Here is a 14,550-nt window from a genome sequence, read left to right on the forward strand (position 1 = left end):
GGTCCAGATCTAGTTAAAGCCACACCACCCAATTATCTTTGCCAAACTTTAAATCGATCCCATAAAAAGGGGGGGCTGGCTATTATATATCATGAATCCATCTCCGCTTCCTTCAGTCCTATTCTTATGGAGGATTGTGAATCTTTGGAGTTCTGCCTCAATTTCTCACATCATTATTCTTTTAGAGGAGCCCTTATCTACAGGCCCCCGGGCCCAAGAGGGCGATTTCTGGCTCAGATAGGATGCATACTGGAAAGAGGGATTAGCCTCGATTCCTACACCATTTTGGGGTACTTTAACCTTCACCTAGAGGCCTCCCTAGACCCAGATACCCTCCGGTTGCTGGAATTAATGGAAGGCGCAAATCTAAAACTAAAACAACTAGTGAAAGAATCTACTCATGTAGCCGGCCACACCCTTGACGGCATTTTTTCAAATAACTCCCTACTGGAAAAGCTTAAGGTCCTTCCCCTAACATGGTCAGATCACTTAGCAGTCTTTTACCAGGTTACCTTGACTGAACGTATGACTCCCAAACTACTAAGAAAACAATCAGCAACTAGAGCCTGGAATAAGATAGGTAATAAGGAATTACACCAACTGTTTACATCAACCATGCCGTTGTTGTCTAGAGACTTAGATGAGGCCACCAATACATATTCCAATTGGCTAGCAGAGGCAGGTATGAAACTAGCACCTATAAAACATCTCCATCAAACAAGACAAAACCCCTCTGCCCCATGGTACTCTTCCGAACTCAGAGATCAGAAGTTAATCTGTAAACATCTAGAAAGAAAATGGAGGAAGGACTACAGCGACAAAGATAAACAGGACCACAAAACAAGCCTTGTAGTATACAAACAGCTGCTCCTCAAAGCAAAACAAGAATATTTAGCAAACAGAATTATTCAGGCCAGAAACTCCTATAAAGAGATTTTTAAAATAGTAAAGCAACTATCTGCTCCACGCACACCACCCCCTACAGCTAACCAAGAGTTATGTAATAAAATTGGCAATATTTTTTTTGAGAAAGTAAACAATATTTTTGTCACCTTCACTAAATCATGTAACGAAACTGCATATGATTTGGCACCAGCTCCTTTAGAATATAACAAAACTAACCTGTTTTTAATCAGTTTTACCCCATTAACAGAACTAGATACCCGCAACTTACTACAGAAGGTTAAATCGGGCTCTCCAATAGATCCATGCACCACTTCTAAAGTTATTTCAGATGCAGAGCCTGTCTTTAAAATACTGACCCCGATCTTCAATACTATGTACTCGGTAGGGTACTTCCCTAAAGACTGGAAGCAGGCTCAATTCTACCACTGCTCAAAAAAAATAATTTGGATGTCACCGATCCCAACAATTTTAGACCTATTTCTAGGATCCCATTCCCTGCAAAAGTCATAGAAAGGAACATTAATGTCCAATTGAACACCTTTCTACAAGACACTCAGGCCTTGGACCCAACCCAGTTTGGGTTTAGAGGAGGTCATAGTACTGAAGCTGCACTGATAAAACCCACAGAAGAGATTAGAATGATTTCAGACCAAAGAGGCAATGCAGCATTGATAATGCCGGATCTGTCTGCGGGATTTGACACGGTCCATCATGCGGTATTGATGGACCGTCTACAGGAGATAGGAGTGAGGGACTCGGCATGGAAACTCCTTCAATCGTTCTTAACGGATAGAGTGCAAACCGTAGCTCTTGAAGAATTCAAAGCAGAGCCATTTTCTCTGCCTTGTGGTGTTCCCCAGGGTTCATTTTTGAGCTTGACCCTTTTTAATATTTACGTCTCCACGCTGGCCCCACTTTTAGAATCATTTGGATTCACATTAACATCCTATGCCGACGACACTCAGATAGCCGTGAACCTTCTTCCGGGCAATTCTCAGACTGCCCCCCTGAGGCTACAGAATTGTATGAGCGCTGTGGGGGATTGGATGGCCCAAAACTGCTTTATGTTGAACTCCAACAAGACAGAGGTGATTTTGTTTGGAAATAATCCCAACCTTTGGACACCTGACTGCTGGCCATTAGACCTAGGCCAGCTCCCCACTCCAGTAAAAAAAGTGAAAAACCTTGGTTTTTGGATCGATGAGAAACTGAACTGTAGGGACCAGATCAATAAAGTGGTTTCGGCTACCACCTATATTCTTAAATCCTGTAAAAAAATATTGCCATCTCTCCCTAAAGCAGCACAATAAACTATTGTTACTGCCTTAACCATGACTAGACTAGATTACTGCAACAGCTTGTACTTAAAGATACATGAGGGATCTTTGAATAAATTACAAGTTTTACAAAATGCAGCGGCCAGATTACTCACCTAGAGCCGAATCCATCTCCGCCCAAATTAACCCCTTCGCTGCGGAGACCATTCCGCCGCAGCACTAGGGGGGAGGGGGGGGGCCGAGCGGCGCTCACATGCTCGTGACGGAACTGCTCCGTCACGAGCCTCGGTTGAGCTGTTCTCATGATGGAGTGGTTCCGTCATGGCCCCGCCCGCTCAATGGAACATCCAGCACAGGCGCGGAATTCGGGCCGCGCAGGCGCGCCGAGCGGGCCATGACGGAACCGCTTCGTAATGAGCACAGCTCAAACGATGCTCGTGATGGAGCGGTTCCGTCACGAGCATGGAAGGAGTTAAAGCTTTACACTGGCTTCCGGTAAGGAAATGCACCCAATTTAAGGCCTTGTGCTTGGTCTTCAAAGCCCTCCATGGAATGGGTCCAGCATTCCTTAAACAACTCATCCAATGGTACATCCCTAGCAGAACGCTACACTCTTCTGATGCCAAGATGGTAACAATACGTAGGGTGAAGAAGGCCAACTGGGGAGGCACAAGCTTCACAGTTAATGCAGCTAAGGCCTGGAATGCACTTCCCCTCTCCTTGAGAAACATGACCAACCTTGTCGCTTTCAGAAAGACACTTAAAACTTGGCTTTTCACAAACTGATTCAAAAATCCCTATATTTCTCCTTTCTTCTGATTCCTCTTCAGAAACTTCTCCTAGCGCCAGGACACCTTTTTGGTAACAGTTGCGCTCTACAAATAGCCTTAACATTAACATAACAGATTGCAGATCACAAAAAACATACATGCATGGAATTTAATAGAGAATAAAATTAATCTTTGATTGTAGAACGCTTAAGAAACAATACATTTGGTTCTTTTTGACACAAAAGCATCTAGTAAAGATCAGGCTGAAGAGTACACGTGTACGTCCCGCTCAATTGGATATGTGCACCACCCAAATTCCTTTTAAAAAAAAAACAATGCATTTTAAGATATTAATCAAGGGTCTGAGGAAGAGGCTTGCCCATAGAGATTCAGAGAACTCAATATTGTACAGCAATAACAGTACATTGCTTCATCATTCATTTGTATTCACTTTTTTATTATCTTATGTAAACATATAACTGCAAATTGGGGGGCTTAGAACATGAAGGTCACTTAAGAAAACATGATTTCACACTAGTCTTGCATGGAAGAATGCGGATATACAGTGGGCTCATCAACACTTTTACTTTAACTAAAAATATCAGTTTCTAGATAAAAACAAGTCATTTAATATGAGTGAAAATAAGAAATATTATCTACTATACCTGCTGCTCCATCTGGAGGTGCAATTTTCATTGGGTAGGGTGGGACATGTGCTGTGTCCGGGCCTCCATCTTTGCAAGGGCAAGTAAATGGTATACGTTCCTGATTGCAAGCAAATTTTATGAATTTGCAGAGTTCTTCCTGAGTAAACATTTCTAAAGCAGACCAGAAAAACTCAATGTGTTGGTCAGTCTCCATTAGACCAACCTGGTACATCGTATGTGCCTAAAATAGGAGAAAGCATAAGATAATATAACATAAGTTGGGGAAAAGAAAATTATATATGTTAGAAACTATTTAGTTTCCATGCTAATTGTAATTATATTGGCAGGGATACATTGAAGGAAACATTGATCAAGAAGAAACTCCTGTCTTAATGTTCATTCATTTTAGCTCAGTTGTTCTGTTGTAAAATCTTAACCCATGATACATGCAAACATATCCATCCACTCTGCATCACCCCTTCATTCTAGCAAGGCATAACAAATAAGTTACTTACCTTTCGTAATGCCTTTTCTGGAAGAGGCTATATAACCACAGATTCCACACCTTGTGAATTTCCCTGGATGCCAAACTGGATCCAGAAACGTTTTCGGCAATTCTTTCGAGCATCGACAGGCAGCATTGTGCAGTTCCATGTCAGATCAGTTTGCTTCTGATATGACATTGGGCCCCCATTTATATTTCTCACCTCCAAGCGGTCCCTGTAAATTTCCTAGCAGCGCATAGAATGTTTTGATGCATAACACAATCCATCTTGAGATGGTCTGCTTCTGTACCACTTTGCCTTTCTTAGCCTGAGAGAAACCAATGAAAAGTTGTTCATCCTGTAGGTAGTGTCTGGGTTGATCTACACAGAAGCTAATCTCCCTGTTAGGGTCAAGGAAGTGGCCCGTTCCTCCCCTTGGAGCAATGAACTGTGCATGAAAAGCTGGCAAGGTGATGGACAATCCTATGTGGAAGTAAAGGGCATGTAAGGGGTCAAAGGGCATAACTGCATTGGGCAGGAATGTCGCTTTTGTGTGCTTATGTCTGTAAAATATGTCAAGTGGAATCACTGATAAGGCCTGAAGCTCGCACACCTGGCCGATATTATTATGGCGATGAGATATGTCATCCTGATAGTGAGGAGGCGAAAAGGACAACTGTACATGGGCTCGAAGGTAGTGTACATAAGGTAGGTGAGTATCTAGGTAATGTCCCACTACGGCATCACAGATGGTGGGGACATGTGGTTGAGCCCCTTCAACAACAAAAAAACGCATCACACAAGTGAATTGGAAAGTGAAATGAAAAGAGATGCCTGATCAGGTAGATGTAGGAAAGCTAAAAGGGCCGAAAGACAACATTTAACAGTTGCCACAGAAGGGACAAGCTGGGCTAAGGACAAACAAAACAGGAGAACATATGATAACTGTGCATTCAGGGGTTGGACGTGTCGGGAGAAACACCAAGCAACAAACTTCATCCTGCGCCCCTCATAGACAGATATTGAGGATGGACATCTGGCTGCCAAGATGAGACTAACCACTTAAAAAGGAAGATCAAAAGGCATAGGGCCATATGTATGAACACATTTTCCCATAGGCACAGAATGGGTAAAAACTTTTGATACATCTGGCCCATAATCTCGTCACTCAATCACCACACATGGAAGTGCAAATTATGCAGCTTGGGTGCAAGACTTGACCCTGCTGTTGCGACAGAAGATCCTCCTGAAGGGGCAGCCAGATTGAAGGACAAATGCTGAAGGCCAGACGTCCTGCGCACCACGCTTTCCTTGTCCAGTCTGGAACCACTATGATGAAGTGGGCCCGGTCTATCTTGATCTTCAGCACTCCGGGCAGAAGATTGAGAGGCGGAAAGTTTACAGGAGTTAAGACCTCTGATGATGACAGAAGGCATCTCTGAGGGAGGACTGCCTTGGGAACTCAAACACACAAAAGGTTTGACACTGCATGGTATCTGCACTGTCTAATAGATTGAGTTGGGCTTCTCCCCATTACTGGAAGACTCCCTGTGCTGGAATATATTCACTTTTCGTGATACACTAGGCAATGTCGACAGAGTCCGTCCACTCTGGCATTTACAGATAATGCCAGTAGGTGTATGATCAGGAAAATATCCGGACAACTCAGCCGGTTCCAAAGGTGTAATACCTCCTGACACATGCCCCATTACCAGACGCTGCCCTGCTTGATAAAGTACCACATGATAGAAGTGTTGACGGTGAGGGGGAAACGGCCAATGCAACAATGGCAGAGCCACGGTTGCAGTTTCCCTGCAAGTGCAACAAAGCATGCCTTAGCCACGCATATACCTTAACCACACGTATGCGTGGTTAAGGCAGTTTGTGTCGTCTAGATGTGTGGATGGGCGGGCACAGGAAGCAGAAGGAGCAGGAGCGGATGTGGACTAGTAAGGGGACTTTGTTTTGGGGGCTGGGGTAGTTTTTAAGGGTTGGGGTTGTTTTTAGGGCTCGGTGGGTTTAGGGCAGATTTTAGGGCGGGGGTCAGGTCGTTTTTATGGCTCAGTGTGGGTGAGGCAGTGCTTAGAGCTTGGGGGGGTTGGGGTAGTGTTTAGGATTGAAGGGGTTGGGGTAGTGTTTAGGGCTTGGGATGGTCAAGGTAGTGTTTAGAGCTCGGGGTTAGTGTAGTGTTTAGGGCTTGGGGACACAGGTAGTGTTTAGGGCTAAGGGGGGGATCTGGTAGTGTTTAGGGCTCAGGGGCAGGGTCTTTTTTAGGGCTCGTGGTCAAAATAGTGCTTAGTAATCAAAGGGGGGTCTGGGTAGATTGTAGGGCTGGGGGGGGGGTCAGGGAAGTCTTTAGGGTTCAGGGCGGGGAGGCTGGAGTGTGATCTTTACCACATATCCTTTTACCAGTCATGTCTTTACCACAAAATTGCGTGGTAAAGGCACGTGTGGTAAAGGAATGTGTTGTTCAGATGCATTGGTTATTGGGGCCGTGTAGTAGAGGCACTTGTAGTTTAGCTATGTGTGCCTCTGTAATACAACCGTTGGTGAAGACCTGCACCCATTCATTGCAAGGCACAATACTTTTAGTGCCAAGCGAAGTGCCAGCAATTCCAGCAGACTGATGTGGAGCCGGGGCTCAGCCAGAGACCAGAGTTCAACGATCTCCATCTCTCCTAGGTGGCCGCTCCAACCCAGCTACAATGGATCCATTATAAACCATCAACTCTTGGAGGGGCTGGGAAAGGGGTATTCCACTGGTCCAATTCTAGTCTAGCAACCACCAATGCACATCTTTTGCAGTCGCCTCTGACACGTGGATGGAATCAGACAGGTTCTCTTGGTGCTGAGCCCACTGAGACTTTAGTTCCCACAGCAGATCCTGCATATGCCACCTGGTGTGTTCAATGAGTAGGATGCAGGAGGCCAAGAATTCTCGGAGCCACAGTTAGTGAGAACTAGGCGAAAGGATGAAACATTGCAATTATAGACCGAATGTCTCAGACTCATTGAGGTGGAGGGAAGGCTGCTTTGTATCCAGAATGCCCCTGATGGAGAGCCTCAGCAGAGGAGTCAGGCTTTGCTTTGGCAAACTGATTAAAAATCTCAAAGATGTCAGGAAGTTTGTCACTGTCTAAAGGTGATCCACAATTGACTGATGTGAGCCCTCCTTAAACAGCCAGTCATCGAGGTATGGGAAAATTGGAATTCCAAAACTCCGAATTTGTGCAGCGACCTCTACCATCACTTAAGTGAACACAAGAAGACACTGATAAGGCCAAGGAGGAGCACAGAGAACTGAAAATGCTCATGTCCCACTTGTAACCGCAGATAACAACAGTGGGACTACAGGACGATAATGTGGAAATAAGCGCCCTGCAAATTCAATCCCACCTTTCACTCGGCTGGATCCAGAACAGATAGACTTTGGGCCAAGGTGAACATCTTAATTTTGTCCTTTTGGGGGAAACATTTCAGATGGTGAAGGTTTAACATAGGACAAAGTTCTCCATCCTTCTTCGGCACCAGAAAATAACTGGAGTACCATCCAGTTCCTATTTCTGATGCTGGCAACCTCTTCGTCCGCAAGAGTCTAAACGAACAAGTTACTTACCTTCAGGTAAGAAACATAGGTTAGTTATAGATTCTTTACCTTAGAATTACCCCCAGGCGTCAGACTGGATCCGGAATGTTTTTCGTCAGCAGTACCCCTGCGCGTCGGTACTTGGCTTCGGTCAAATCCGTGTCCGTCGTCAGCGATGTGGTCGCCGGTATGACGTTGCGGTAGCTACCGATGCCGCCCTTGCACGCTGACGTCAGTTCTGTACACGAATTTCCAGGCCAAAAGCGCAGACCCATGCAAGACACTGAACACTGGTGCACAAAACTAGGGCCCTGAACGGATGTCCTTAACCCTAGAAGTCAGTTCGCAGAATGGGGAGGATGGGTGGGGGGGTAAGGAATCTATAACTAACCTATATTTCTTACAGCTATATCGTTACCGAAGGTAAGTAACTTGTTCATCTGAAAGAAACAGTTATGAAATGAAATGAAATGAATGAGATTTATATAGCGCACGACTTACCCTGGGGCATCTCAGCGCTTGCTTAGGGAACCCGTCCTGGTATTCCCCTGTGAGATACCCTGGCAGGGTATCCACAAGGTGAAAGCCAGGCATCCCACCGCGAGGGGCCGTTGTGGAGATTAAGCAAGCTATTGCCCAGAGTCGCAGAGTGTGAACGCATGAGTCGAGAAGGCACTGGAGCGAGAATTAACGAGTCCGTGGAATTTTTGAGCCCAAGACCCGCCGAGGCGGGGAATTGAACCCTGGTCCCGGGCCGAACTCAAGCTCCAGGTCTGCCGCCTCTAACCCCTGAGCCACACTTCTCCAGTTATAGATTCCATACCCTAGAATAGATACCCCAGCAATACCAACCCTGGAGGTGGGTTTGCGAACTAAGTTCAGACCAGAAAGTCCTCAAGAACAGAACGGCCAAAAAAGCTGTCTCTCCGGACTTGGCTGTCCAGGTAGTAGTGCTTGGTAAAGTAGCGAGGCCCCTGTAGCTGCCTGATAGATGTCATTTAGGGGGACTTTCCGTCCCAAAGCAGTAGTAGCTGCCGTCACCCTGGTGGAATGGACGCGCAGCCCCACTGGAGGCTCCTTCTTTGCCAAATAATAGCAGGCCTTGATGCACAGAAAGACCCACCTGAAGGGGTCTGTTTGTGCATGGCCAGACCTTTCTTAGCACCCTTATAACCAACAGAGAGCTGGTCGTCCACCCGGAATTGTTTGGTGCGATCCAAGTAGAAGGAGAATGCTTTGTGTCCAGACAGTGGAGCCTCTCTTCCTCTTTTGAAGGATGTAGAGGCCGAAAGAAGGTGGGCAAAGCGATGGTTTGGCCAATATGAAAAGAAGTGAACACCTTTGGAAGAAAGGAAAGTTGAGTTCTGAGGACGACCTTGTCCGGATGAACAGCCAGAAAGGAAGGCTTCGAAGACGGAGCTTGTAACTCACTCACACTGCATGCAGAGGTGATGGCTAACAGAAAGGCAGTTTTTAAAGTAAGAAGTCTGAGAGGACAGTTATGAAGTGCACATAAGATATGTCAGAACAAAGTTCAAGTCCCACTGGGGCATTACGAAGGGAACAGGAGGAAACAGATGAGTAATGCCCTTAAGAAATCTATTTACAACAGGGTACTTGAAAAGAGAAGGCTGATCTGGTAGCCCTCAAGAAAGAGGGGCAGAAAGGGGATCCACAGACTTTGCTGTGCACCATACCACAAATGTATTCCATCTGCTGGCGTATACCGTCTTAGTGGAGGGACGCCAGGCTGCCAAGATGACATCACAGACTTCGAGAGGCAGGTCAAACGACGTCAACTGCCGCCGCTCAATATCCACAGAAGGAGGTGGAGGCTGGACAGGTGCGGGTGGACGACCGTCCCCTGCTGCTGCGACAGAAGATCCTCCCAAGAGGCAGTCAGATCGGAGGATCGATGGCCATGTTGAGTAGCTCGGCATTCCAGACTCTTCATGCCCAATCTGGAGCCACAAGAATGACTTGGGCCCGGTTGCGCTTGATCTTCTTCAGCACTCTGGGCAGAAGTGGTATAGGCGGAAAGGTGTATAGAAGACCGCAAATCCACTCGCGGCGAAACGCGTTGCCTAGCGAGTGCCGTCTTGGAAATTCCAACACGCAGAATTGCTGACATTGCGCGTTCTCTTCCGTGGCAAATAGATCTAACCAAGGCTCTGCCCACTGTTGAAAGACACCTTGCACCTCCTCCGAGTGAAGACGCAATTCGTGATCCATCATGCACCTGCGACTGAGTTCGCCCGCCCTGGCGTTCAGTAAACCTGCCAGGTGTTGAACCCCCAGGGATATGCCCCGATGTTCCAGCATGTCCAGAGGCGGAAGGCCTCTCACCCCACCCTGTTTGTTGCAGTACCACATGGCGGTGGAGTTGTTCGTGAACACCTGCACTACAGACAGAGTAAACAAATGCTTTGAGTGCAAGACGAATCCCATAAAGTTCCAGAAGGTTGATTTGGAGCCCGGACTCCGCCGGAGAAAAGAGGCCTCTGATCTCCGCCTCTCCATGCGGCTGCCCCATCCCAGATAGAGATGCATCTGTCAACACTGTGTGTTATGGTTGGGGAAGGAAGAGAGATCTGCCGTTGACCCAATCCCGGTTTGTTAGCCACCACTGCAAATGCTGTGCAGTGCCCTCTGAGATCTGGACGCAATCCTCTGACGCTTTGCCCACTGGAACTTCAGGTCCCATTGCAGAGCCAGCATATGCCACCTGGCATTATTGACCAGCAGGATGCAGGAGGCCAAGAGGCCAAGCAGGCTCAGGGTAATCCTGACCAAAACCAGGGATAGAGGCTGAAATATCAGAATCATAGCCCAAATATCCCAGACTCGCTGTTCGGGCAGATAAACTCGAAACTTCATTATGTCCAGAACCGCTCTGATGAGGAGGAGCTTCTGAGAGGGGGTCAGGTGTGACTTCGGCACGTTGATGGGAACCCCATCGAATGCAGGAGGTCGGCCGCAGTCTGGAGGTGGAAGATGAAGCCTGGAGCGAGCCCACCTTCAACAGCCTGTCGTCGAGATAGGCGAAGACTGGAACCCCTGATCTGCGCAGATGAGCTGCGACCACCGCCATCACTTTCGTGAATGCCCGAGGAACACTGGTAAGGCCAAAGGGGAGCACAGTAAACTGAAAGTGCTCGTGGCCTACCGTGAACCGCAGGTAACGCCGGTGGGCAGGCAGGACAGGTATGTGAAAATAAGCGTTCTGCAAGTCCAACACTACCATTCAGTCTCCAGGGTCGAGGGCAGACAAGACCTGAGTGAGGGTCAACATTCTGAACTTCTCCTTCCAGGGGAAGCGATTGACGTTCCTGAGATCCAAGATAGAACACAGGCCTTTGTCCTTCTTGGGCACCAGAAAGTAGTGGGAATAGCAACCACAACCTACTTCTGGGGCAGGAACGCGCTCAGTGGCCCCCTTGGCCAAGAGTGCCAAAACCTCCTGTTGAAAAAGGGCCAGGTGATCCTCTGACATGCAATGGTACTGAGGTGGCATGGAGGGAGAGGTAGCCTCAAAGGGGAGGGAGTATCCCTTCAGACTATCTGCAGAACCCACCTGTTTGACGTGATGGTGCACCAGTGGGGGCGGTGATGGCGGATGGCATTTGGTGGCCCTGGAAGGTCGGACTTGGAGGGTTTGGAGGCTGATGCAGAGGGGGCTGTGGTGGACTGGCCCGCCTGCCCCTGCCCCCTGAACCACGTCAGTGATTCCCACACCCTCGGCTGCACTGGGGCTGAACACCCTGCGCCGGCCTGTGGCTCTGCGCGGGACGTAGTGGGGCACCCCTTCCGTAGCCGCGAAAGACAGACTGCGAAGGACGGGTGGTGGAGAGGCCCAAGGACCTGGCCGTCGCCCGAGAGTCCTTAAAGCGCTCTAGCGCGCTGTCTGCCTTGTCGCCGAAAAGGCGACGGCCATCAAAGGGCATGTCCATAAGGGTGGATTGGACATCCCTGGAAAAACCAGCCAAACGCAACCAGGCGTAGAGTTGAAGGGCTACTGATGTGGAAATCATCCAGCCAAGTGCGTCAGCGGTATCCAGCCCACAGCCGATGGTAAACTTCGCTGAGTCTCTCCCCTCGGCAACTGCACGGGAGAGCACAGCCCAGGCTTCCTCTGGGCACTGAGGCAGCACTTGGGCCACTGTATCCCACACAGATTTGGAAATAACGGCCCAACAGACAAGCAGTGTTTACCGACCGCAGTCCCAAGCTGGGGGAAGAAAACTCTTCTTTCCAAGTTGGTCCAGCTATTTGGATTCCGTATCAGGTGGAGGTGTAAGGAAGGTGCCTTTGGATGTAGAGGCATGGACCACCAAGCTCTTAGGGGTGGGGTGTTGGGAGAGGAAAGTGGGGTCGCCCGGCGCTTGCGTCAGGCAATCATCCTATCCACAGGAGCCCCTGGGGTGGGCCTGGACCAGGTGCCCAAAAGGATGTCTGTTAGGGCTTCAGTGAATGGCAGCAGAGGCTCCGGAAGGCTCGCTGCCCCCTGAAGCCCCTCTTTCAGGAGGTTAGTCCTGACTGCCACCGTAGGAAGCTTGAGGTGGAGAGCCTCGGCGGCCCTATGCAAAACCACTGCATATGACGCTCCATCCTCCGTAGCCATGGTAGGAGGAGATAATATGCCTAGGTCTGGGGGGTATCCAGACCACTGGCATCCCCCAGTTCCTCTCGCCAGTCCGGATCGTAATCCAACTGGTCTGTTAAAGGGTCACCAGACCCCTCCCAGTGTTCCTCACCGTCTTCTGGCTGCCAATCTGGCTGAAAATGGTCAGGGTGGAACACAGGGACAAAAGTACCCATCGCTGCCGGATCCGGCGCGGTCCGCCTCCGTGTCCACATCGGGACGTAGTGCCAGTGAAGTTGGCACAGGCGGAGGTGTAACAAGGTCATCCCGTGCCAATCCGGATCCAGGCCTGGATCCGAAGGCACGCCGGCGGAGTCGGGCGGCCCAAACATGGCAAGCATCGCTTTGTAAAATTGGCAAAGTTGGGGTGGTGGCCCGACTGGAGGCCCTCCCAGATTCTAGGGCTCAAAGTCCCAACAAGGTCCCAAATATACACACCATGTCCTCCTTGAAGGCTTTGCCCTGTTGCAGCACCACCAAATTTCCCTGGAATTCTTGTTGAAATGAGACAAGATGAGGGATTGGCTCTGCTGCAAGAGACCAGGACCGAGATTGGGAGGTACCCCGATGTCCACCCAACTTCTCTTTACGAGAGTAGCGGGAAGAAGGGGAATCACGTTCGACCTGGGTCAATCTCCAGAATTAGTTATTCAGGAGGCAGGAATAGTTGAGTCTTTCTCTGCATATACACTGAATACCAACAAAACTCAGGTACTATTGAAGTTTACACCAGATAACGCTGTAATGGGAACATACCCTGAAGTTACTTATTTGCGTGTTCGTATCACATCTCACATCAAAAATATAATTAAACTTAACTATGATGCTTTACTCCACAGCGTTACTAAAAAACGTAAGAATTGGCACAAATTAACCACAAGTATAATTGGCAGGTGAAACATCATTGAGATGATGATTCTTCTGAAATTCTTATACTTATTTCGCTCAATTCCTCTAAGAGTTACTAATACATTTTTTAAGAAACTAGATGGGACGATAAGTAGTTTTATATAGTGCTATAAAAAGGCATGCCGAGCTATTAAATTTCTAAGGTTTCCATTTAACCAAGGCGGTCTTCTGCTCCCCGATTTCAAATTATACTATTGGGCTTCATTTATAAATAGACTATGCAGCCTCCTTTTAAATAGGGACCAAGATTTATACCAAACTTTTGCTCCGTGGGGATAGCTGTAGATTTCTCTAACGGATTCACGACCCAAATTATTTAAGAGTACGTTTTAAGACTCTCAGGGGGTTAGTCTTTATCGGGCGAGAAGTTGTTGCAAGGTATTCTCTACCGATATACTTTAGGACATTCCCTCTGTGGGATCATTCATTTATTCCAGATATTTTTCATGATGGGGAAGCGAAACAGTGGGCTAGATATGGCATTGATGATTTGGGAGACCTTTACGATTATAATGACTTTCGAACTTTTTAAAACCTGCAAGATACTTTTCCTATACCACGCCAACACTATTATAAATACATACAACTCAGAGATTTTTTTCTGAGAGCACAGGGTCCTAAATCGGTAGGGATACAGGATCTATTGACATTTTTACATAAACCTCCTCCGAAGCAGGTAATAAGTCGGGAATCTAAGCTATTTTGTCAGGATAGACTTGACCGCTGCCTACAACTAGCTTTAAAAAGGAGCACTATTCTTGTGACTGAAATTACCCCTGTAATCTTGGACGAGGCATTTTCAACATTAAAAGATGCTGTTTGGTCGACTAATCTAAGATTAAACAGTTTAAGACAGTGTGTATGTTGTATTATACTCCCAATAAGATTGTTAGGTGGGGGCAATCAAGAACTCAATATGCAAGTAATAACCTGAAGTGCATGTGGAATATATGGTGCTAATATTGTTCATATGTTTGCCACATGTTCAAAGCTAGTGGCTTTCTGGCAAGGAGTTACACAGCTATGTAAAAGCCACCTTGGAATAAATCTGGTTTTTACGACACAGGAGATTATGCTGGGTTACAAGGGGGAGATACTAGCCACACACGCCGGGCACTATTTTCTATAATATTAGTCACTGCTAGACTATCTATTTCTAGGGCTTGGATTTCTCCTAGGCCTTGTAATATAGCAGAGTGGTGGGCTATTCTTGCGGATGTTTATGAGAGGGAAAAAGCCCTGGCGAAAGCTAGAGGCTTAAACTCAATGCAATGATTTCATACAGTCTGGCATAGAATGAGCTAGGATTGATTGTACCTTTTGTGTTA

General features: G+C 47.5%; 1 protein-coding gene across 1 annotated transcript in view; it reads right to left on the bottom strand.

Annotated features, from left to right (window-relative positions):
- Positions 1–14,550, bottom strand: part of HECTD4 (HECT domain E3 ubiquitin protein ligase 4) — a 2,691,195-nt gene that overhangs the window by 80,022 nt on the left and 2,596,623 nt on the right. The window contains exon 78 of the mRNA XM_086943079.1: positions 3,619–3,841. Coding sequence (XP_086799205.1) covers positions 3,619–3,841 — 223 coding nt within the window. The remainder of the gene's footprint in view (positions 1–3,618; positions 3,842–14,550) is intronic.

The sequence above is a fragment of the Lissotriton vulgaris genome, chromosome 11 (assembly GCF_964263255.1).
Source record: "Lissotriton vulgaris chromosome 11, aLisVul1.2, whole genome shotgun sequence".
NCBI classification, from domain to species: domain Eukaryota; kingdom Metazoa; phylum Chordata; class Amphibia; order Caudata; family Salamandridae; genus Lissotriton; species Lissotriton vulgaris.